The sequence below is a fragment of the Lepisma saccharinum genome, chromosome 23, assembly GCF_977018435.1.
Source record: "Lepisma saccharinum chromosome 23, izLepSacc3.1, whole genome shotgun sequence".
NCBI classification, from domain to species: Eukaryota; Metazoa; Arthropoda; class Insecta; order Zygentoma; family Lepismatidae; genus Lepisma; species Lepisma saccharinum.
The window spans coordinates 26,546,227-26,572,455 of record NC_139251.1 but is presented as its reverse complement, the minus strand read 5'-3'; the positions used below and the strand labels follow the sequence as shown (position 1 = coordinate 26,572,455).

The following is a 26,229-nucleotide window of genomic DNA, read 5'->3' as shown; positions in this document are numbered from 1 at the left end:
GAGAACAGTGGCGTACGCAAGGGGGGGTTACCGGGTTTAAACCCCCCCTTGAGGTCTTGAAATATTATGGAAAATGCTGTAGAAAAAATTAAAAATGGCTAATTTATCACAGTCAAAGATCTGCGACAGTAATAATAATAATAATAATAATAATAATAATAATAATTTGGATTATTATTCCCATGCAGCATGAAGAAAAACACAACATTCCAAACACAATCTAAGCGGCCGCAAAGTTCAATTTTGCAATTTTCTTTTGCAAAAAGTCGCGCAGTGACTCTTGCGAGAATTGTGAAAATTCCTTGCTTCGTCCTTATTGCAAACGTTCTTCCAGGTACTGATTTCACATCCCCTTGTGAACTCTCAAGTGATGCTGAGTCTACATCCACATCATTCAATAATGTCGAAGAAGTCTTTTGTGAATCACCTAGAAGGGATAAATGTGTTGGAATGTCTATAAACTTACTTTACAACGAAAACATAGACTCAGTGGAATTTAGCAACATGTATTCTCGCGCTTCATCATCACCCTGGGTGAGTTCCATAGGTAAAGGTAATGTAAATTCCCCCGTGTATATAGCACCGTGCCATGAAGTCACACATAGTGGTGTGGTGGGCCCCAAAGATTCTTGATCTCGAACTATTTTGCAGGTGATGTGATCAGCACCATGCTCCGGCAGCCTTCATCCCCCAAGGTTGCTCTCAGATACCCATAGGCTGGGTGCGGAGACAAGGCTGGATAAATTCCAACCAATTCCGGGAATCGAACCCGGATATCCCACGAAGTTGTCAGACTAGACCAGCGCGGCTCCTTGAATGAGTTTCATATTTCGATTATTTCAATAAATTTAATATATTTGCTTGTTTTTATGGATTTTCTTCACACTTAAAATGTCTCACTTATCATATACAAATAACCGTTGACTAGACAATTATTTTGAAACAAAAGAATTGTAATTTTGTTCTATTTCTTTCATAAATAGCAGCTGCATTAGTAGTAATTAAACTAATTAATTAATTATAAGAATTATTAATTAATTTTTTATTATTATTAATTAATTAAAGTATAATAAAACAATGGTAATGTGAATTTGTAAAAAGTTTTCGAGATAACACCCCCCTTGATGAAATCCTGCGTACGCTACTGCTCGAGAAAATATCCCCTTTTGCTTTCTCGCGTCGTTACTGCCACAGATCAAGTAGGTTTCTAATCTTTGGATTTTAATTTTATTTATAAAGACGAAAAGACATTTCAATTGAATTAGAAAAGTTATTTCAAAGGTGAAGCTGAATTCGTTTATTCATATCTCTTCCTTCATCCCTCTCTTTTTCTCTCACGCACGAACTTATTTTTATATTATGTTTTTTAGATATAGCTCTACATATACTTTCTGCGAATATTGCTGTAGAAACAATAATATTAATAACATAACACACAACGTCGTTAGCGCAGATTTGTATTTCAAAATCCAAACAGACAAGAATTCGATTTTACTGCTGAAGTGAAGAGAAAGACCTTCAGAAAACATATCACATCTGAATATTATATGGTCTCTGGTAGCGTTGTGGTGGTCGTAGTGGCATCTGGTGTTAAAATTCGGAAGTGTGGATGCTTCCGGTGGTAGAAGGTCAGTGGCACACGGTGTAGTTTTATGTAAAATAACAATATTTTCATGTGATTTGTTACATGTTCATGCAAAATTTTTATATTTATGGGTACAATTGAAGTCAAAGGTGTCATATTCACTTAATTTGTACGCGACGGAAAGCAAGTAAGTGTCCGAATCAATATTGAGTGGCTCTGTTGGATGTAAGCTGTCATGAAGAGAAGCTTGCCCAACCCCAACAAACGTAGTTTATAGATCAAATTATAGTTTAGAAATGTAAAATATTATTGTACTTACGTTGTCATTTATGTATTTTATAAGAACTGAGTGTAAACTTTTGTTAGTTGGTAGTTATACATCGAATATTCTTATTCGATAGCCTGGAATGATGGTTGTTCTTTCGGCTGTCGTAAGATAAGAAGTAGATTTTCCGTAAGACTATACCAATTTATCATTGTCAAGTGGAAGTATCATTAGAATAAAGTTAACATAATTTGTGGCTAGTGGACCCGTTCGTCAAATATAACACAAATGCGTAGTTTGAAGTGTTAGGAGATACAGGCAGGTTAGCCTTTACAGTTCCCTCCATTTTTTTAAAAAACACAGCAGTGCAAGGTACAATTGAGTGGATCATATGTTGACTTGCTGTAAATTTACGATTCTGTTATAAATGTGTGACGTGATCTAACTTGAGTATATATGCATATACAAAGTGGTTTCCAGAAAAATATTGTAGACGATAATGCAATAATTTCAGTCTGTCAAATTAATCTTACCATGATAATATTTTTTGTTGTCTGTTGTAGTTCACACTAAAATACGTGGATGACAATTAATTTTTACATCACTATTTCTCCTGAATGAACTTACAGCATTGAAAGTTATGGAATACAGCAAGAGTACATCTTAGTGTCCAAATTTTCACTTTGTTTACATTATATTTTGTGATTTTTACCAATCTTTTGTCAACAACAAATTATATATTATAGGGGTTGCCATTTATAAAATTTACTTACTGTCCTTTCTTTTCTTTTTTTGTAGGATGCCCATGCTGTCACCGGAGTTGTTCTCATGGATCTTTCCATAAATTTTTAGAGAAGTCACTTTACACAGAAGATTATTTAAAATGCTGTTTGGATTTTGTGACTGGCCAGGTGCAGTTTAATTTACCAGCATGGGTGATAAAGATACATTAGGTGAAGAAGCATTTGGGACACGAGGGGATGAAACTCCATTAGGGGTTGATAAAAATAGTGTGCAAGATTGTGTGTCAAAGGAAACACCAGTGCAAAATGCTTGCTGCAACAGTGTGGATGAGAACAGTGATGAAGGTTCAGTTGGGAAAAAGGAGATTGTGAATTGTGTGGATGCAAAGGATAGACCCACTCTTGTGCCAGACAGTTCTCTGCCCGAGGTTGATAACAAAATGAATGCCGGTGTTCATAAAAATGTAAATCACTTGCGAGGAGCGGATGACAAATTGTGTGACAGTGTGGAGGAAATGGACCAGTCAGTTTCAGCAGAAGTCAAAAGTGACCCAGATACAAAAGAAAAGGACCCTCCATTAGAGGAATCTGCCGACAAAACAACTCCAAATTTGCCAGACTCGGTTCATTCATCAAGTGTACAAAATGATGAGGATAGTAAGTGCAATACGAAAATGGAAGTTGACGAACCTAGTAATAATTCATGTGAAAATGAAGGTAGCGTGGATAGTTCTGTGTGTAAAAAATCAGTGAATTCTAATTGTTCATGTACTTCGTGCTCTGTGAGTACAATTACAAATGATGACGAGGATAAATTTCATGATATTCATGAGAGAACTGAAAATAGTGTTCACCGTGGCAGAAAGCGAAGAATAAATTCTTCAAGGACTCGAACTCCCACAAAGAGAAAGAAGTTGTCAGTTGTCTATCAAAGCCAGATTTCTCCCGACAAGAACTGCATCAAGATTAAAATAAAGAAATCTCCATCACAAGTGCAATCAAAGAAACACAGGAAGAAGGAAAAATCCAAGAAACACAAGAGGCGGGAGAATGGTGGTACACACACGTCCAGAAGAAGAAATAATGCAACAGAATTTGGCATGGATCCTCGCCAACCGTTTGAAGTGAGCAAAACTGTGAATGGAACTCCTCAGAGTGGTTGGGCATGCGATTTGGACCCTGAAATCCTGAAGAAGATATTTTCTATGGTGGCACAGGATGATGGGTGCTTGCCATTTTTATGCAGGTAAGTCACTGTTTATATGCTAGGATCTTGGTGCTTGTGATTCTAACCTTCTTTTGCAATTATTTATTATAAGGAATTAGCACCTGAAACATACATCATCTCCTGCATATTAATAATACAACATGCCATGAAGGTGTAGGGATGTGGAGGTGATGTGATCAACATCATACTCCAGCTCCCTTTACCCACCAGGTAGTCATTTATTAGTGCCTGGGTGAACTCCAGAGCTGCTCCATGCAGGGACATTCCCACCTGAAATAACTCGCCCTGGGTCTCCAGCATGGCTGTCTGATGCCCTACTGACTGGATACCACCAGGAACGGGTCACTTTAATCATTATTATGTCTTATATAAGCAAGATTGCTGGAAACTTTACCGATGTGATACCCTACAATCAGGGGTAGAGACATTTCAGGGCACCTGTCTGCCATGGTGTCTGAAAATTGAGGACCTGGTGCCTGAATTTTCAAATTCAGTTCTAAATTATATATTTATTTTTTTAATTTTAAAATTTCTTTATGGAATGAGTTTTTTTTTAAAGAACGAGTACTACAGTGTGTGATTTTTAATGTTTGTGGGTTTTCTCTATCATTAAATCAGAATAATATGGAATGTATTGCATAGTTATTCATGCTGGTACTGGTTGAATCTTCTGTGGAAGGCCAATCCGGTGAAAGAATGAATTACTTTCAATCCAGTCTTGTAGTAATTGATAAATTAAATGTTTTAAGATTACATTTGAAAATGTGTAGCTTTATCTTAGTTGAATTCATGGCTTGTTTTAGCCTAGCCTGCATTTGAAACCAAAATTACTAGATCCAGAGAAAAAGTGGCTGGTGCCTGAACTATTTTCAATTTGGACTACCCCTGCGTATAATTTATTTCAAAATTCCTCAATTTTGTTACTTTAATGTATCCAGAAGCGTAATTCGTGTACCCTGGTTTTTTTTATCTCTAAATGTCATTGGATTCACCTAGTTACATTCATTAATTAAGATGACAAACAATCCATTCAGGATCTTTGTAATTTTATAACAGATCAGTAGAATATTGGTTATTGGTATCAGTACATTTTATATTGGGACCTAAGTGGTATTGGCAGCAATTTAATGTAGTTCCAGCCATATTTAAATCTCTATTTTTTTTGATGGATTCAAAGTTTTGATAAATTTGCACCAAAGGTTTATTATTTTTTAAAAAAATGTTTTATTTTATTATGATACCCCCCCCCCCCACAGCATTGAGAGTAGTAGTTCAGAAGTGTGCTTTTTCTATTACAGGGCAGCTCGCGTGTGCAAGATGTGGAGAAATGTGTCGCTTGATCCATACCTGTGGCAAAATACTGATTTGAGTTCAAGGTGGATGAAGGGACGTTTCAGAACGGATAATAAGTTGATGTGGCTCTGCCAGCACCGCTTGAATCAAATACAAGAGCTAAGTTTAGGTGAGTACAAGGCTTCCTACTTGTGTTTTCGCAGAGGAAAAATGTTTTATTCTCCAGGTACTAGTAATAGTCCATATTCAACAGTGCTTTGACAATAACTTTGGATTTGCTTGTCTTAACAAATGTGTGAATATTATCATATCTCATATGATTTGTTTCGTTGACAACAATAGAAGATACTCATATTATGCTTACTGGATTCACATTCACATAAAATTCCTGTCAGATAATAGGATTACAAAAGGAAATACAACACAGTTTAAAGCAAAAATTGCAACTAAGTTTTAACTATTCCAGTTGCTTTGTTATTCTTTTACATCAGCAAAGAAGAGGGGAGGTGCTGAAATGTCTGAATGTTTACAGTTTGTATTTAACATGTTATCTTCAGCATGTGTCATTATAACAAGGTGTCTGCCTGTCAAGAAAAAGTCAAGAAATTATGCTTGTGGTGAAGAATTTTTGCTATTTTTTTTATGTTATAGTGAATTTATATTGTTACGTAAGTGTACTGGGATTTGATAAAATTGAATATTTGGAAATCAAAAATTGTATTGAGTTGTGGTTAACATTTGTTCACTTTGTCTCTTTAAGAATTACATCCTTGTATGCATGAAGTTTCGTAAAAAAATTAAAGTAATGTGGCCATTCACCAGGATGAAGTCTCAAACATTAATTTTTACATTCATTAATAATTAAAGCAAGTCTAAGTGTCTTGTTACAGTACAGCTTCAGATTTCATCTTAAGCCGCCTTATGGAAGGGATTTTTCATTGAATAAAAATGTCTATTTCCTTAATTTCTAGCTGTACAGTAGGGGGTTATTAAGTAAATATTAAGAAAAAGGGTTAAAAGGTCATAAAAAATTCCAGATTTTTTTTGATTTGTTATTTTGGTAGACACCCTGTTAGAGTTGCAAAAAAGCTGGCTTTTTTTGAATGATGGTTTTTTTTCCGATAAAAAGCCAGCTTTTTTTAGGAAAAAAATGGATTTTTTGGCTATTTACCAATTACAGCTAACCTATTTCACTTGAAGTTACTGTTATGTTTTTTAACAGATTTGTAGTGACATATTTTACAACTAGCTAAAAGAAATTGACAGGATGTAGCAGCCAAGAGACAGATATTGGCTAATCCCAGCGGACACATATTGCCTAATGGTTCAGGTAGCTTGCCGAGGGGCCGACCCTGTGGCCGAGTGGTTAGCACAACGCTGCAACGCCAAGGGTCCCGAGTTCAAATCCCGGTCGGGCTTGGTTGTTTGTGATTGTCCATTCATCAATTTCATCACTCATCCCCATCTTCGCAAATTAGCCAAGAGGCACAAAACGCGAAGTAAAATAAACTAAATCAAAAATCAAATCAAGCTTGCCGAGGGGGAGCGGGGGCCGTTCAGGCCCACCACCTCTATTTACTAGATTTTTCAACTGTTTGAAAATAAAATTACATTGTTTCCTAGGGTGTTCCCAATATTTCTTTATTACTTTCGTTCATAAAAATGAATGTAATGTAATTAGGAGACAAAATGCACTTGGTGCGCATATCATGCGCCATCTTTGAATGTGACTCATTCAAGACATTCATGCCAGTGACAGTGTACACTTGGTTGGTAATGATGGTAATTATTATATTTAATAGACAACCACACTTCTGCAAACTAAAAAGGATTAATAAAAAATATGGATTTTGTGAGTTTTAGTGAATGATAAAATATATGTGAGACACTCATGTAATAATTGGTTATTATTTTTTATTAATGATAGTAATTTTTGTATTATAATTAATAAATAACTGCACATATATAATCAGGAAAGGAAGCAGTGATTCAATAATAAAATGTTTTCTTGAATTTTAGTATAAAAAAAAGTATGGACCTATGAGCCACCCCCTGGTATATAAGTTTCTCGTACGGCATTGGCTAGCTAGGGTTAAAACTAAACATGTAGTCCTGATGAGCACATCCGAACATGAAATGAACTTAAAACAAGCTTTTACATGTTTGTGTCTCAATATAAATGTTTGTCATAAAATATGAAACAAATGTTAATATCAAAATATTCAATGTTTTGGTACAATTAAAAATCTTTACTGACAACACATATGCAGAAGCATACATATTACATAAATTTGTGTATATATCCTGTTTAACGGAGCTTTGAGACGGAAGCGACACTTTGCTCTTGGATAGCTACCCTTAGAAGTAAATGCAACCTTTCGAACCGAAGCAACATAAACTGCAAGTGTCGATTGTCACTTGGCCTGTACTGTTTTTTCAGGGAATTTTCAGACCGAAGCAACAAGTGACGTGTCCCTTGGAAGCGGACCCTCAGTAATCCATTCAAGCTTGTGATCTGAAGTACGACAACAAGCTAGACATGTCACTTGCATGTTGCTCGGACTATACTGTTTTCTGAATGGTGTGTATCGTGCCGCTTCGGTCTGTTATTCTTGCATGCACGGTGAATGTTTTGCTTTATACTGACGGAGACTGTGTCGCTTGTCATCTGTAACTTCAGTCTGAAAGTTCCTTCATTGGCATGCATCATGTATCCTCGGTCTTGTTTGTGCATGCATGGTGGATGTTTGCTTAGACTGAAGGGGTCCTTGTCACTACAATGTGACACCCTCCACTGTCATGTGTTGCTTCGTTCTGAATGTTCTCTACACTTAACAAGATTGTTAGCTACCTCATCAGAGATTAAGATCTAATTTAGCTTGTAAATCACAAGATAACAAATTGCAAGTACTGTTGATGGAAAAAGGCTAGCTTTTTGATATAAAGTTCCTTTTATAATCATGAATGACCCCCTGGAGTGGAATAAAGTAATGCTGTTGCCTTGTAATAAGAAGAGGTCTGAGGTTGAATCCTCTGTGGAGGCAGAGTGCTTCAAACTGTGAGTCCAGTCCATATATCTTTAATAGATTATTTTTCGCCGTTTGTGCCGTCTTATTTGCTTCTACTTCTACTTCAGTTTTAGTGCCAGTGTTTTTCAACCGCTGCGTCGCAAACGATCCGTTGCACCCAGGGGTTCACGACTTTCTTTTTTAAATCTAATTTTATATTTGACAGCAAGTCTATACATAATTGAACCATGATTATGCCATACTTGATATATTAATTAACGGTGCATATTAATTTCCGTATAAACTTTAATGATCAGAAATGTATTTATGAGTGAAATTGTTGAGATCAGGGAATCGACATGTAAGAAATAAATTTACTGGGCTGTGGTGTCACAAAGGTTGAGAACGACTGCAACAAGCAGCCAAAATACATCACTAGTTACTCCGTGACCAGGTTTAGCACCCATTTATCCAAATTACACATGATGTACTGGAAAGCCAGAATACAAATATATATTTTACTGAACACAAAATTTAATCTATAGAGATTTGATACTAGATTTTCAAAAGGTAGAGCAGTATTTTCTTTTTTGCTTCATGTACATGTTCGTATAACAAAATTCAAACATTGAAAATCATATACAATTAGGTTCTATTAAAAATGCACACAAAACTACTCTAGTTATGTGAATCTGTTTATACTACATAAGGCTACCGAAATATGAAGATAACACTCGGAAAGAACCGCCCATTCAAAAAAGCCAGCTTTCTTGAAAACATTGTTTATGTGTAGCTACGAATTTCATATTGTAAATTGTATTTTATATTTAGAAATGAGTGTGTGTGTGTGACAGTAGGGAGATAAACGAAAAACATGGAACGGGAAAAATACTGGCCACTCCTGTATTTTCATTGATTTGAGACACTTTTGTGAAAAGAGCCGAAAAAAGCCCAACCAAAAAAGCCGCTGTATAAAAAAATCTGTTTTTTCCCCAAAAAGCCAGATTTTTTCCGACCGACCTCTTCCAACTCTACACCCTGATTAGCTATTTATGTAAGTAATTAAATAATTAAAACATTACATGGACATAACAACAAATAATTAAAATACAAGAAACCAGACATTTTCCATAATAGCCAGTTCAACTTTCTCCCTTTGTCCACTTGATTTGTTCAGTTATATTGAGTAACACACCCACAAAGTGCAGCTACCAAGTCAGATAGATCTCCCTCTCATCCTTAATCTTAAGGATGTTACTATGGCAATCTACCAGATCTATTGCAACTGGATTCTTCAGAGGTGTATTCTGTGAATAACTAAATATGCTGAGATTAGTTTTTAAGAAATTAATTGTATTTTTGGTAAACACATACAATAATGTAGACTTCTTTTTATCATTTCAGGAGGTTGGAAAGTTGATAACATTACCTCTGTCCTGGAGAATATAACCAGTCACTGTCCAGAATTGAAGGGAATAAGCCTGGCTGGTTGGGTGAAGTTGACATCAGACCATTTGAAATTCCTTTTGGAAAAGTGTACAAAGTTATCACAGCTGGATTTATCAAGCATCACAGTAAGTTCGACTACATTACTTTTTTTTCAACTATATTTTTCCTATTTTAGTTTGTCCATTTTTAGAATGATGAATTAGCAGTAATTTTGTGGTAGTGCAGGCCATTCCCCCAACCTGATCACGAGGTTTTCCTTTACGTACCTTTCTAACCTGTTTAAAATATCACTTATTATATTTGATCTGTGTCTTATGAAGGGTCAAGGTACATCCAGAAATTAGTTCTCCTAAGAAAACAAAGATAGTGATTTAATTTGATTTTTGTTAGTTAGCATTGCTTTTCTACCACTTTCGGCTAATTGCAATGACGAGGATGAGGGATGAAATGAAATTGATGGTGAGAGATGGCATGATGAAATTGATGATGGGACACTCACAAAGATTATATTAATTACATTCTGCAATTCATTCATAGAACAATTAATTTTTGGCAGTACATACCTTAAATTTGTTTACGGTACATTTTTATCATGTATACAATTGCTAAATGTACTCCCCAGCTAGCTAGTTGAATACTGTATTTGTCGTAGCGAAAAAGATAACATTTTTGGTTGATGAATTTGCCTTTTGTGTACTGAGAATGGAGTTTTATGCTCAATCCATGCATTTCTCTTCCTATTCCAGACTGAAAGTATTAACCATCGAAGTGCTGTCTCTTTGATGTCATTGTGCAGCCTTGCCAAAGGAACGGGCAGCAGACTAACGCAGCTAGTCCTGGCCTACAACCATTTGTCTGGAATGTCTCAGATAGTATCAGCCATAGCCGTAAGTACAAGTGTATATCATATGTCATTCCTTATTTATACTTTCCCGCGAGCTTCAGTTCTAGTAATGATAGGGATTGAGAATTGGGAACCTGAAATGTTCTCAGAATATAAATATGCCTCTAAGAACAATTTTGGTACTGTACATTCATTGGGTATGGTGTGAAACACACATTTAAAGCTTGGCTCATGTCATGTACCAACATTGTAATATACCAAAACGTATTCACATTTCACGTTGTGAGGTTGTTTGTTTTTCTGTATTTTAACAAGTTGATTTGGTTTCTTCACAGATAGATTTTGAAACAGGAGTACCTATATGGTGGAGACAGCACCGGTAAAAGTATCGGTAAAAGTATAAAAGTAGGCATCCCATATATACACAGATAGGCTAATTAAGACTGGACCTATAGTTTAAAGTGGGATCTGAAGCACTGTGTAATGTTTCCACTGGGTATTGAACTTGGGATCTCTTGATTACAAGGCGATGACATTACCACTGTGCCTTAGAGAGGTCATATTGAAACACATTTATTTGTAATACTTTTAAGAACAAAAAACTCGTTTCCTGAAAAACAGAAATCTTCATGTTTAAAGTAGAGCTGATCCAATACCTGCTGGTACTTGACTGAGATCTATTAAGGGGGCCACGCAACACTTCGTTGGAGTTTATGTATCCTAGAAATTATGTCAAATGCACAAATTGATTTTATGATGAAGTGATTATCTCATGTGAAATTATGAATATTTTCAAGCAAAAATCATAATATTTTAACAGGATGTGTTTCCGATGGAATGATATACAGAAATTTTAAACATCCTGAAGTACGTTGTATCTAAAGATATCTGTTTGGCGGTTACGCAGAGATAAGTAATTTACTCTTACTTTTCATTTTTCCGTGCAAATTTTCTTTGGGATCGATTTTGCCACCCATCTGGTGACTTCGTCAGTACATGCCTGACGAAGCCACCAGACAGGTGGCGAAATAGATCGCAAAGAAAATTTGCACAGAAAGATTAAAAGTAATCTTATCAGAGTAAAATCCTGAAGTACTTTAAATTTTTACCAAGCTCAAGTATTGTAATTTGTAATAGTATCAGTGATAGTCCAAAGCAGTATGGGCTCAGCTCTTATATAAACTTCTATAGGACAAGTAAACTTTTTTGTCTATGATATTCTTTACATTGGAGTATTGTTTCATAATTGCAGATAAATTTGTCTTCCTTTATTTTCAGGAAAATTGTCCCAACTTGCAAGTTCTTGATGTGACCAACATAAGAACCAAGGCTCAATCATCCGTATCTATTAACATTGAAAAGCTTCAGAAAGGCTGCCAGAAACTCAGAGTTCTGCGCTTATCAAACAGTGAAATTGTACTGGCTCCATCTTCATTGAAGGAGCAGGTAGGTTTAATAATAACAAATTGTTGCTACTTGCTGGATTAGAATTAAAGCTGGATGTTTTCGTGATGTTACCAGTAGTGTTGGGCGATATAGTGTCCAGACAATATATCGCGATATTGAATAATATATCGTTCAGGTGATGTCAACTAGATGATATATATTGTGTCGGCGATATATCATCATGATATTTTGGTGAAATTGTTTGAGTTGGTGTTTTAAGTCCACTTTATGCACAGTAAGGCTACTCGAGGCTGGACCTACAGTTTAAAGTGGGATCCAAACCACTGTGCCATGTGCCTCCACCGAGTTATTTTGGTGAAATATATCGTCATATTTGGTGATGTATATCCTGTAGGTGATATATATCATGTTGGCAATATATAGTCATGATACTTGACTATATATATCATGTTAGCAATATATCATCATGATTAAAGCCTGGAAGTTCAGGCATTTATTTTCGTTAAAATAGGCAGGCAAAAAGGCATTTATAATGTGGAAAATAGGCACTAAAATGGGAAAAAAAGGCAAAATAAACTGAAAAAGGCACATTTGAAAGTCACTTACTTTCATCTATAATTTGTGGCAAAATGTTAATGAAGCATACATAAAACAAGCAAATGTAGCTGGACTCATTTCGTTAACAGCATTTTCACCTTTTAGAATATCACAAATTGTTTTCAATTGATTTAAGTCATCATTTGCACTTTTCCACAACAGCTGACCCTCGAGATTCCTCGAAGATTTTCATGGATGCTACAAGAGTCTCACCTCTTTTTTCTAGCTTTGTAATTGTCTCTGGCAATTCACCATAAGGTGCAAAAATAAACGACAGTTCATTCTTCAGTTCTGAATAGCATAGGAGTTTTTTCACTTCACGAATTGAAGTCGCTTCATTTTCTGGAAGAGCATCGATCACCTCACTGATTTTTTCATGGTGGTTAGCATAATATATAGCTGCTGATATCAAGGTTCCCCATCTCGTCAAGACTGGTTGCGGAGGTAAACTAAGCTCAGGTGCAACTTCCTGAAATGTTCGGGTTCGAGAGGGAGATTTCAGAAATATCTTCTTTGTGTTCGAAATCAACCTGTCCACTTCTGGGTGCAACACACTAACTTTTTCAGCGATTCTGTGCATTGCGTGGGCTATTCATGTGATATGAAGCATGTTCGGGAAGAGAATTTTCAATGCTATGGCAGCCTTCTTTATATAGGGATCTGCATCACTGATAAAAAGTAACATGTCATCATGATGTACACCATCTGGCCAGAGCAGAAGTAGGGAATTTGAGAATAATTGAGCTATTGACGAACCATTGGCTCTCTCTAGTTGTTCTGACGTGAGAAGAAATGACGAGGATTCTCCGCATGTTGGTTCCATAGTTCATATGATGACGTTGGCTATTCAGCGTCCCATAGCGTCAGTATCCAAACCTTCTTTCCACCAACTTCAGCACGAATTCTTTGCAGAGCTTCTTCGTAGCAGATGCTTAAATATGTTTTCCGCAGCGTAGATTCCGATGGCACCGTTTCTTTAGTGTATTTCTCCAGGAATTTCCTCAGTGACTTCTTTTCCACTTTCCAGAAAAGTATCCCTGCTTCCATGAAAGCTTTGCACAGTTCAAGAGAAAACTGAGATTGCCTGTTGGATGAAGTGCCCACTGTTGAAATTAGGGATATCTTCTTCTGTCCAACCTTTTTGGCAACTGCAGATGTCAAAAATGTGCTTTCACCAAATTCAAGCACGTAACCATGTAACTTACCACTTAATAGCACACTAAATATCGGCATGGTGACAACTACACGATCCTTTCCTTCCGAAGTGCAGAACTAAACTAAAGATAGAGAACTTGATTTTGGAATCCATGCAAAGGCCCTTGGGCATTAGTGCTGTTTCTTGTCAATAACCTCCTGACACGGACGCTGGACGTGATGATGTAATTGTGTAGGTGTTCTGCAACAGGTTTTCAGCAGTCAATCATCAGCATGAAATACTATTTTTTTTAAACACACTTTTCTCCTTCAGCAATGTTGAAACATACGTGAGTTCAATATTACTTAAATAAGGCGAAAATTATTCACATAATAAACGGAAGTAAAATAAATGCCAACAACGTTTTTTGGGAGAAAAATAATTTATTTACACATTTTTTTAAAAAAAATGTTCAAATTTCATTGAAAAAGGCAAAAAAAGGCATTATAATTAAAAATAGGCAGTGGGGTCCCAAATAGGCAAAATAGGCAAAGTGAAAAGGCTTCTAAAACATTCGAAACAACATAAAAAACGTATATTCGGAAAAATTTTATCAATATATGCAGTAGATAAAAAGAGGCATTTTGCCAAACTTCCGGGCTCTAATCATGATATTGGGTGATATATATTGTGAAGACGATATATTGCCGATATCACGATATGAAAAAATTTAGTATCGTATCATCTGTGACGATATTTTCTTGATATCAATTTTCTGATATCGTCCATCCCTAGTTACCAGTTATTAATCTCTGGACAAAAATTTATAATGCCTTGTACATTTTACACGCATCGATAGCTAGCATTTTATGTTCCTGCCTCTTTTTGGAAATAAAGCATTTTATTGAAAGTAAAAATGTAATATACACTCCTTACAAAAAGTTTGGAATATTGTTTTATTAGACAATAGGTGATAGACATGGCCTTGGAATGCAACAACACATGGTATCTGTCTGGAGGACGTTCTTGTCTTTTCGTCGACATATGCCACTGTGCCGATTACCTATTGCCTAATATAATAATATTAAAAACTTGTGCCTAATGTAGCAATATTCCAAACTTTTTGTGAGGAGTGTAAAATTGCATGGTTTTAGTTCAAAACCTCTTTGAAATATTTAACACATATTGCCAGATGGCTTGCTTAGGTTTGCCTAGAAAAAAACAGAAGCCATGTATTGAAACATAATTATTGCATGTAACAATATCCTCCTGCATGTGCCATAATTTGTTTCTGTTTGAATTAATTCCCTCACTTTCTGGGAGATGGCACTAAACCATTTGATCCAATGTGTTATGTTTCACACAGTAGTGATTGCTTGACAGTTGCTGTGCCAATTGGAAACTAGTTCGACTGCCTTCTATTCTTGTTATACTGCTTGCAGATGGAGGGAACCACTTCCTGACTCAGATTTTTACCTTTCAGGCTTTTATCATATTACGCAAAATCATTGAAGTTCGTAAAAATAAGTCTAGAGTTAGTGATTTCATGCTTTCATTAGTAAACATGCACAAGAAGTTAATTCCTCATGAAAAAAAGAGATGTTCAACTTGCATATACAAACTTACAAAACGCTTTCCCCCGAAGTTAACCACGGAATACTTCTCTCTCCTTTACATTTCTCTCTTTTATACAATGTAATTGTCAATTTAGCTTTTCTACACATGGCCAAAAAAGTTATAATTTATACATCGTGATTGAGATCGTGCATAGTTAATTTTTATACAACATTTTAGTACAACTCAACAACTTATGATGATCTGTCATACAAGCAAAATGTTATCTGCTAGGCAGCAAGGAGTGAATGAAAGCTATTCTTGTTTAATCCTTACTTTTTAATGTATTATTGAGACGTATCATTGTGCTCAGTTTTCATGGTTGTGGTTTGTATCTTCAAAATACATTTGTACATGTAGCTCAGCCACAGTGTGGCTTTTTCCCAATGTGAGTGCTGACTAGGGTGACCCATTCTCTCTTGTATTTCCTAGGAACTGTGTTAGAGCTATTTTTTTTTTTTTTATCCTCCCAGATCCTGTATATTTCATTAACAATCAAGATTGCGAAATTAAATGTCCATTCCGTAAACATTTACTGGAGTGACGCTTCACTGCTAAAAATGCGCAAAATTTGTCGTGCCTACATCTTCTGTAAATTGAGTGCCGAAAGTTGGAAATCTCCCTTAAATTCATCGCCGAAAGTTGGTCACCATAATGTTGACAGTACATAGTGCCACTTGTTTTCTGCTAGTAACAGCTGAGGTTAATGACAAGAGGAAATCGGTGCTTGACATGGATATAGTTTCTTGAGTCTTAATGCCTGTATGATCCAACATGGTCAATTAGACAACAGAGTCTGCATGTAATGTATCTTTAACCCACAGGTAGCCTCTCCTGGATTTCCCATGCTGGAAGAGCTGAGCATAGCAGTGGATGGTAAGAGCTACTGGGCTGGCATGGACGATAGCTCCGTGGAAAGAATCCTCAAGCTCTCCCATAAACTAAGGCTGCTGAATGTACGAGGATGCTCCAAGATATCGGATTCAAGTCTGGTGAGAGTACCAGCGTGGGATCTTGAGCATCTTTTCATGTCAGGTAAGCTCGGACTTGCATTACTTTCTGCCGCCTCTTTTCTCTCTCTTCCCCCCCTCCCCCTTCTGGACATTGCAATTCCTGGAACTGGTTTAGTTCTCAGATTAAACGTGAAATCTTCACCATTTTCTTTTGCATGTGAGAAAATATATCGATTCACAACAATACTAATATTGTAACACATCAAAAGTTTTAAGAATAATTATAAATTTTAATACATAAGTTTTCCACCTACACTGTACCGTATCAATCTACTGGAGTCTTGCTTTAAAATACTCATAATTGCATGTAAGATAATTATTTAATTGAAAAATTAAACTCTCCCGACAATTGTGTCTGTCCTTTCGTTCAAACTATTGGTTTCTCAGACACTTGATAAGAGCTATAAAGGTTTAATTTGGTGCATTAATGGACCTACCAGATAATAGCCCAACACAACATAAATTAACTTCATTGTCCCATGCATTTTGACTGTTCTATAGCTGCGACTGCCTAGGATCTGGCGCAGAGACTGCCTTTGTGGCCGTGACCCTCTGTTGCCACGTTTACCTATGAAGGATCTCGCACTCAAACAACCAATTAGGCCTACTGCTTTGGCAAGAAACTGCAATATTAAAATTACCCCTCTCCAAGACAGCCAGCAGGGGAACAGGATTTTGTCAAAATAACCATTCTGCGGTGTGAATGGACACCGGTTGGTACAGCGGCCAGAGAATAGTTAGCAACTGCTGCTTATTTGTTGCTGAAAAATTACTTGAATCAGGCAGCTAAGTTCTATGATAAAGGTGTACAAGCGGCACGTTCTAAGAAGTGCTTTAACAATGGTAGTATCTATATCGAGAACTAGTATATGGGGCGAGGAATCGCACCACAATAAACTTGAAACAAATGTATTTTTAAAACCATCTAACTTTTTGAAAAATCCTCTTATATTGGAGAATGAAAGGTGAAGGGTGTATTGCAGATGTTATGTATAAAATTATAGATTTCTTAAGCGTGAAATCTCAACTGGAGGGTTCTTTCACAGGTTGTTATGCAACACGGTTGTCCGGGAACGGGCTGGAGTTAATCGCCCAGAAGTGGAGCCACAGTTTGATCGAGGTGGATCTGGCATGGAGTTCTGCCACACAGGCCCTCGACATGGCTGTCAATGCCTTAGCTGAGAGGGGTGCAGAGTCTCCTCTGAGGTGAGTTACACTTCATTACAGATTATTTGCCTTAAAAATTTGTTTTAATACCCCTTGTGAGCTCTTAAGCCTCAACTGGACCTGTGGCCAATGCTCATAAAGTTCTTTTCAATATTTCCTCTCCATTTGAATAATACGTAGATTGATATTCCAAGTTCTGAAAAATTACATCTCCTTAGAATTCCTTCTGGAGCATTGATGTGAATCTTTGTATGGTTTTCGCTGATGGCTATGCAAGCTTATTAAACTATTCATTGTATGAGAACCAGAGCAATATAACTCCAAAAATGTGGTTTTCAGTTTTGTTTAACTTATCTCCGACTCTATTTCGATTCAGATCGACATATCGCCGCTTCTAATCCTTAACAGTACGGCGGAGCCACGTGTACCTTATTTACTGAATCTTTTTAAGAGTCGGACATATTTCTTTCTTTATTTGAAAAATCCTGAGTACAGAGAAAATCCATTTTATATCAAGATATGAACAGAGAAAAATGAAATTAACAAATGAAAGCACGCACGCTAATAATTTTTTAGGTGAGTAGTGCAAGTGCAGGAAGTAAGGAAATTGGACGATAAGAAGTAACATGACTTTTGTTTCCATGTTTGAGTATAGGAACTATATTTGCTTGCTTCCATGCAAGAGGAAACGCACCCTCGGAAAAACATTTGTTAAAGATTATGCTGATGGGTTTGGATAAATTATGGGCTAATCATAGAAATATGGCAGGGATATCATTAGGAGTGGTAGCTTTAGAACATGAAACAGATTTTAATAATTCATTTAGAGAGTGTATACTTCAGCGTGGTAGCGGCGTTCTTTGTAAAGTTATTGTGAAAATATCCTTAAGAATACATTATTTCCTCCCCTGTGAATTTTATAAGTCCCTCTGGTTCTCGCACGGTATATTGAGAATATGTAGACGACAGTAAAAGAAAACCACACGAAGGTTCACAGGAATGCTCTAGAATGAATTCTAAGCATATGTAATTTTTCAGATTTTGGAAAATCATAGCTGTGTAACTGTTATTTGTATGTTGCTCAGCAATTTATTTGAAGTACGCCAATATAGAAGAGCTAGAAAATACATTTATATTATTTTATAATTATTAGGATAACAAGTTTATTTCTACGTAAACAAAGCAGCAAAGTTATTCAGACCATGGATAGTGTTTTGCAGTAAATAAAATATTTCGTGTTAAAGTGTTTTCCACTTGTTTTCTTGGGAAGAACATAAAGAATGAACATTATGCAAAATCATAGAAAACTGCTCCTCATATTTTTACAGCAGAATTAATCAAACTAAATTACACTCGAATAACTTTATAAATGTTTATTTGTGTAATAAGTAGAGGCACATATTTTTGGTAAATAAAAAAGCAAAATTTCTGTACGAAAACAGAGTCAATATCGGGTTCAAAAGCGGTAAATAAAATAAAATTTTGCTGCTATAGTGGTGAAAAAGTGGTATATAAAAAGACATTTTGGTTTTAAAATTATGAATATAATCCTAAATTTTATTAAAAAACTGAACTTACTACATAAAATAAACATATCTCTTCTAATAGCACATTTATGTCGTTAACCAGAATATTAAGTTTCCCTGTATAAAGGGGTCCATTTTTGCTTCTCAAATATTTTAAGCACAATTAATCAATTTCTTTGAATTGCATAACTCACAGGATAATTCAGGCTTCAAAAAGTATCGCGTCGGTAAATAACATCTAAATTACATGTTTAAGAGTCTGTTTTGCAGTTCATTTTGCATTATTTCATGACAAAACAGGGTGGGAAAATGCACCTCGCCTCTTTCATAAACATGAAAAAATTAACATTACAATGTGTAGTTTCACATTTCGTGTTTTCGTCAGAAACAAAATATGCTTGCCATATAATAAGTATAGTCTTCAAATGAAATTTGGGGTTTTATTCACCATTTTAACACCAAAATGCCATTTTATATACATACCACTTTTGATCCCAAAATGTGCCAAGATTTTGTATTGATCTTTTATTCACGAAAATATGTGGCCTGCTTATCATTGATCTGTGCTTTTCACTAATGTAGTGCTTCTTCTAACAGGGTACTGAACCTGTGTGGTTCATCCGTAAGCTTTAGCCCAGTGAAGGCCGTGCTTTCTTGCTGCCCTCAATTGATATCCCTCAACCTGGCCTCCTGCCGTGCCCTGCCTCGTGGCATGAAAAGGCTGTACGAGGGGGTGGAGCTGGAAGAGCTACGGACCGCAATGGAAGGGGGGAAGTTCGAGAAAACAGAGGAACCGGAAGAGGAGGAAGAATCTCACGATAAGGAAACCTCGGCTGACAATGAGAAATAGTATATTTTCGTCAATGCAGATCTCTTGTTTGTTTTTTCCTTTTGTATAAAAAGAGAGAAAATATAATTATTGTGTTAGTATTTTTATGGTAAAGATGGAAGTTATCCAGTAATGAAAGTCCAGTGATTCGGAACACCGGAATATGTACCTGCGTTACATGTATAGAACTACCACCATCTAGAGGACTTGAACAAGATAATCAAGGTGAGTTATTTTAAAGGAAATGTTTCTCGGAGCTCCTTTTTACACATAAATTTGTTGTTTTGTGAAACATTGTTCAAAATATGTATTTAATTGTGTGTCAAAGAAATATATAGTATATGTAAGTTTTAAAACAAAAAAATGTGTATTGTCAAAAAGTTTACTTTTAGTATAGGGCATGCGTGTGTATGAGTGTGCGTGTGTGTGTGTGTGTCGTGAAGAATACATTTGTGATTTCACATGTATTGGGCCAATTCATTTTCAATTGGCCCGTTTCAACATTTTAAAAAAGGATCAATATTCTGTACAGACACTGTATTTAAACAAAAAAAATATTGTTGTGTGATTATGTTTTACGACATTTATTTTTTAAAAAGTAAAGTGGCTATTGACTTGCTAATTAGCACAAGAGCTTTGTATGTTGTATGTGTTGTCATTTTAAAATGTATAGAAAGTACAATATTGAGTAAAATTATGTTTGAATTTGTTTATTTTTTAATAAGTCATTTTTTAACTTGCTAGAGAAAAATTCTAGATAACTTGTTATGTGTTTATATCAAAGGCAATTTTTATTAGGTCATTCCAGGAAAAGAAATGAAAATAATTGATTATATAAAAAATGCATATATAAGCGCTTGGAAATTTCCAAGTTGAATTAGATAATCTGTTGACTTTGTATTAATAAAATGCAGAGATATATAAATATATATCTGGTCAGTAGACTATATTTTACTTATGCCAATAAGTAAATTAACTGAACCTTGTAGTGAATTCACTGCCAAATATAGATCATGAATTTTAAATATCTATACATATAAATACTAAAAAAATTATATATATCAAGTTGTTCTTTATTTTCAAGACAAAAAAGTACTTGTATTAGTATAACTAATACAAAAACAAAGTTTCAGTACATAAAAATAACCAACAACCCCTTTTTTTGCTGTGAACAGATTAAATATTTTACTAAATTCCTACTTTAGGAATAATGTTATTGTGCAGTAAAACCTTGTTAAAATGCTAAGGTTTTTAAGTGTATAATTTGTAATTGGTTATGCTTTGTTAAGTCACTGCTTAGAAATAGAGGAGGCATTGTGAATAAGAATTGTGTGTCGTACATAGGCCTGTAGAAAATGAAATAATATGTGAACAAGTGTTTATGTCGAGTTAAATTTGCACAAGCTCAAAAGTGTATATAGTACAGAAGATATGTGGGAGTGTGTAATAAGTTGCCATGTGCTCATGCGAGCAACAATCTACTTAAATGTGTTGTTAAAGTTAATCCTAAAACTCTTTAGCTTTAGGAGTATGGAGTGCTTGTTGAGCCCAGTGATAATGTTTAAGCACAGGAAATAAATATAGTGATAAGAGATGTCGCAGTATGGTGCACATGAAAGAAAATAACTCGTGTCCCCAGGTAGGAGTGTACTGTTTCTTCCCCCCTCCCCCATGAAGGTTGTTTTGTGCGAGAATATACACTGTAAGCATAGAACTTGCAGATGCCCGAGGACATACTGATTTATTTAAATGCTATTTTCACAGTCTTTTTTTGTACACCTGGTGCATTCATCATTATGTTTGATTTAATAAGCATACTGCACTGAATGCTCCTGATAACAGTAGTAATTACAATCTTACACAATGTTCCACCGTGGACAATTGCAAAGTTTTAGATGCGATAAACGTGAAGGTTAACTCAAGTAAAATATCTCTCTGTCCATTGGACATTTGCCTTTCATTTATAACACCATTAAGCCTTGTTTCCATGATTATGAAAAACTAAATATGCTGACCAAGGCAGTAATTTATTTTATTAAAAACCTAAACTAAACGTAACGTTTCAACCTTCTAGCAAGGTCTTCTTCAGACTCTGTATCAAGTACAAAAGTAACAAGATACAAAAACAGGGCATTATATATACACAAAGATTACTCCCTCCAGACTATTTAGAAAGTTGTTTGGAACTTTCTAGCAGGGGACTTTCACTTTCCAACTTTACTTTCACCCCATTTCTTCAAATTTGCTTCAGATGTTGACTCTGCTTACATTTCTTCCAGTCATTGTTTCAGTATATTATATTGTTATCCTTGAAATATCGATCTCTATATATTTTGTCACTTTCCACCTCTTGAGTTGAGACAATGGGAATGAATGGTAAAGTGGTAACAAACACCCAGGATTCAAACCTGGAACCTTGGTCTTCAAAGTACGTTGCATTCTGCCACAGAGGCTAGTCTCAATATGAATCTCATATCTCCATAAGCATGTATTGGTTACCATATCGGATTGCTGATGAAACTGTAGGTCAGTCCCCAGCATCTCTTGTAATAATACCTGTTGATCCTTCCATTATTCTCCTTTCATAGCGTCACATTTTAAGTCCACTTTGTACAGTCACTGACGGCTTGTAATGATTGTATTTCATTACAAGCCGGCAGTGTCCGTGACTGTACATAGACTAATACGGACTAAACCCAACATTTAAGATGGGATCCAAAACAGTGAAATACAACCCTACCTGGGACCGTGTAATAACAAGCTGACGTAACAGGTTACTGACTAAAATTTATTTTCATGCATTCTCAGTGCAAATTTACCTATCATACAACACGTATCTCTTTGGCACCAAAGTAAATCAAGATGTGAACAAAATTGTAATTGAACATGAATGTTATATGCTCCTACAGACCCTTTCCATTCCCTAAAAAAAGTATGTGGAAACAGTTATTTTGTTTGAATCTTACATTGCATAGCAGAAATCAAGAGATGTTGACTAATGCTTTGTCTAACGAAAGACCATAAGTTGTTTTTGCATATCTGAACAGACGACTGTAATACAGACATGATACTTGAACTTGACATGATGTGTGGGAACCATTAATCGTGGCTTTTATTATTGTTTTAATACTGTTCGACAAATGACAGTTCTATGTTAATGATAGGTTAGGTTCTGTCATGTATTGATTGCTTTTGCTAATTGAGCCACTTGGGAGTAAAACTTGATAACCCACAAAAGTATGAAACCGAAAGAAACAAGTGAAAGTTCATCCATTGCATTGTGGCTTATGGGCTACCCACATTTTCCCACATGTTTCTGGCTACCAGCAGCTACTGAACGGAACTTAATTCACTATTGTACAGCAACTGCATCCAATGTTAACTCAATTTTGAATATAGTGTGGATTATCAAGTTTTTCTTCTGAGTGGGTAAATTATCACAGTATTAATTTATAATTATTAAACATTGACAGAATATGACAAACGTAGGAAGCAAATACGCAACATCAAAAGTACAGATTAACTGTGAAGAAGAAATGGAGAAGCAGGTAAATGAAGCAGTCTAGAAGTACTAGAATAGAGAGTTCAACTTGAGATGAAACTCGACTCTTACTAGGAGAGTATTCCAAGAACAGCAGAGAAATTTCGTATTAGTAACAGTTTGTCAGTAGATGCAAATTTAATATGATCTGATCTAGTAGGTGTATAGATCTCAAAAACATATTTTGTAAAATTTCACATTTATATTTTATATGCATATGACTCATGTTCATATTTCTGTAGTTCAATTCTGGCTTTGTGCAGTGTTCTAAATATCTGTAATTGAAATTTGATATTTTCCCTTCGGCATGTAATTATAAATTGTAACTGTTTTGCATTGAGTTTGGGTTCTTATGTATAAGAGATAGTGATGAAAATAAGATTTTTCAGAGAAGAGTTAACATTCTAGTGTTTTTCTTATTGATTGTGCATGTTTTTATTGTGGACATGCTGGTGAAAACAGACGAGTGACTGATGTAAATAATGTTTGTTTTAACCCCAGTTGATGCTCGGATAGGGTAATCGTGACTGGACCTACAGTGTAAAGTAGAACCTGAAGCATTGTGTTTCATACAGGAATTGAAACAAGGTTTAATTAGGAAAGGAATACATTAATTCATCCTACGAGAGCCAGAGGAACTCCAAAAATGCAGTTTTCAGTTTAAATAAACTCCTGTGAAGAACTATTTGGTGCCAGTTCGACATATCTCCACTTATAATCCTTAGCAGTAACGTGGAGTCACGTATCTCCAATTTACTGACTCTTTTTAAAAGTCAGCCATATTCCTAAGAATACATTATAGTGGCCGCGGTGGCTCAGTCGGTAACGTGTCTGACTACCATGCTAAAGGTCACGGGTTCGATCCCCGGCCGGTTTAAATCCGGGAACTTTTCTAACAATGGAAGCAGCCCCGGCGCCCACCCAGCGTCAAATAACATGGGTACCTGGGGGGTAAAGGTGGTCAGGGGCGTGATGCTGATCACATCACCCCCACTCACGACTGGATCAAGTGTGGGGCGTTACCCCCACACACCCTATATGCCTTCATGGCGTGGTGCTATGCACAGGGGAGCATTTTACTTTTACTTTTTTACATTATTTCCTCTCCCCTGTAAATTTGATAAATTGGAGTTAATAGTGATCACTTCATGGTTCTTTTAAATGGAGCTCCTCCTTAGACAGACAAATGCTTAGCTCTCTAGCTTTTGGTGTGAGCACTCTTAGCGTTGATTTCCAGTGAAGGCTGCCTTCAAAATTTCATTGTCGACCCAGCATCATGGAGGCAACTGGTGCTCTACTTGAAAAGAAAAAAGTAGCAAATTCCAGTCTCAAAAGCCACAAAAAAGTGGAGACAAGGCTCAAAGTGCTAACCATACGTGAGACAATGAAAATGCGGCTTGCTAACTCTGACGGTCAGAGTGCTGTTGCACCATGGAATTAGGTTGGATCAGTCTGCTATATAATTCCAGAACAAAATAAATTTGTACCAATGAGTGTTTTAGAACAACATCCGTATTTTGTGAAGCTATTAAGTTAAAGCTCCCTCCATTAGTACTTCTCAAGCAAAATTGTATTTTGCATCACTTTGTTACGGGCTAACTATAACTAATCAAGTGCTGTGTTATTTGCTTGCTACTAATCCAGTCTTTAAGTTTTACGTATAACGGCTTATGCAATTAAGGCGAGAAAACTAGCAATAATCAAATATATATATTACAACCGAGCCAATGCTGATATATCGGTATCTGCCAATACCAGTGGTATCAGCGCTTCAATTTGTTTACCAATACTGGTCAATACTTTTTCTGACATTTCTGTTTTTTACGGGACCTGCAAAAATTCTATGCAGCAATTTTACAGACTAAAGTTACCAAAATTTTGTTTCCATTTATTTTCCACCAGTATTGTATGAAAAACTGGATCTTGTGATTACTTAACAGGTATTTTAATGTTCTGATGTAATTGAATATTTCAAAGCAAAGCTCTTAGTCAATTTATGCATATAATAATTAAGTGGAATACTTGGATAATAATATTAATCAATATTGTGAACAAATTGCATTACAATTTTCAGGGATCAGTATTGGTGGACATCATTGAGTATATGTTGGCTCTGCTATGTAATATATTATGCTCGTCAAAGTTTTATGGAATGATTTATGTATTTTTTTATGTCTAAAGTTTATTTAGTAAGCAGAATATGAACTAACTGTTGTAATTTCAATGCAATAAAATAGATAATGATATATATATTGTACTTTATGTAACAAATTATAATTAAAAAAATTGCTGGCTTTTTAAGAGTTTAAACCAGGTTTCTTGCTATTCTGTGGTAGTGATACAATAAACTGGTTTACCAAATCTACATCGTAGCTCGGTTGGTTAGAAGAATTGCATGGAATTTCAGATTCCCAGGTTCAACCTCCCCCCTCCCTCACCCAAGTCAATTCTATTCTTTTTCGATGTTTCTAGACCCACAACTTTTGTAATATCATTGCAATAAATACAAGTTTTCTTGTCAGGTAACGAAATGTGCAAAATGACACCAGTTAAATGTAGTAACTATTATAATTATGTAATATGTTGTCTTACTATTTCAATAATTCCTCGGACGTTCGCTTTTAGATGTGTATGTGTGTGTGTGTGCAATATTAATACATATGTATAATACAACAAGGTTTTACTGTGCAATACAAAGAGTTCTTGGTTTGTTATTGCCTGTGTACAGCTTCAAAACAAGTGCGTGTAACCTACCTCATTTTGCATACTGTGAAAAAAAAACAAATATTGGCTAAATAGGAAACGGTCCATGATCCCCACCTGAAAATGTTAATTGTACAGAAGTATCTTTTTTTATGACATAATATTCAATATGTGTAGAATGTGAAGATCTGCTAATTTTATGTACAGTACTAAACATTTTTAAGAGCTGATATTATTGGAGTTTTCTTGTAAATGCACATAATATAATAAAAAAAAAATGTA

At 35.6% G+C, this 26,229-nt stretch overlaps 1 protein-coding gene across 2 annotated transcripts; it reads left to right on the top strand.

The window, feature by feature from the left end:
• The first annotated feature begins 1,570 nt into the window (after positions 1-1,570).
• On the top strand, positions 1,571-26,229 carry Fbl6 (F-box and leucine-rich repeat protein 6). Of its 2 annotated transcripts, none has more exons than XM_083110032.1 (9): positions 1,571-1,628; positions 2,649-3,839; positions 5,120-5,283; positions 9,527-9,696; positions 10,318-10,458; positions 11,694-11,865; positions 15,997-16,203; positions 17,228-17,387; positions 19,472-26,229. In XM_083110032.1, exons 2-9 carry the CDS (start codon positions 2,782-2,784, stop codon positions 19,722-19,724), a joined length of 2,325 nt encoding a protein of 774 aa, XP_082966158.1. In that variant the 5' UTR covers positions 1,571-1,628; positions 2,649-2,781; the 3' UTR covers positions 19,725-26,229. The 2 variants fall into 2 exon arrangements, with proteins under 2 accessions (XP_082966158.1, XP_082966159.1); XM_083110033.1 differs by lacking the exon at positions 1,571-1,628 and adding an exon at positions 1,753-1,772.

What these genes read in the sequence shown, in the direction of transcription:
- Fbl6 (XM_083110032.1), top strand. Translation starts at nt 2,782, where the DNA reads ATGGGTGATAAAGATACATTAGGTGAAGAAGCATTTGGGACACGAGGG. An exon ending in TTCATTGAAGGAGCAGGTAG is followed by an intron (nt 11,866 to 15,996) that starts GTTTAATAATAA and finishes ACCCACAGGTAG; the next exon opens with CCTCTCCTGGATTTCCCATG. An exon ending in GGTGCAGAGTCTCCTCTGAG is followed by an intron (nt 17,388 to 19,471) that starts GTGAGTTACACT and finishes TTCTTCTAACAG; the next exon opens with GGTACTGAACCTGTGTGGTT.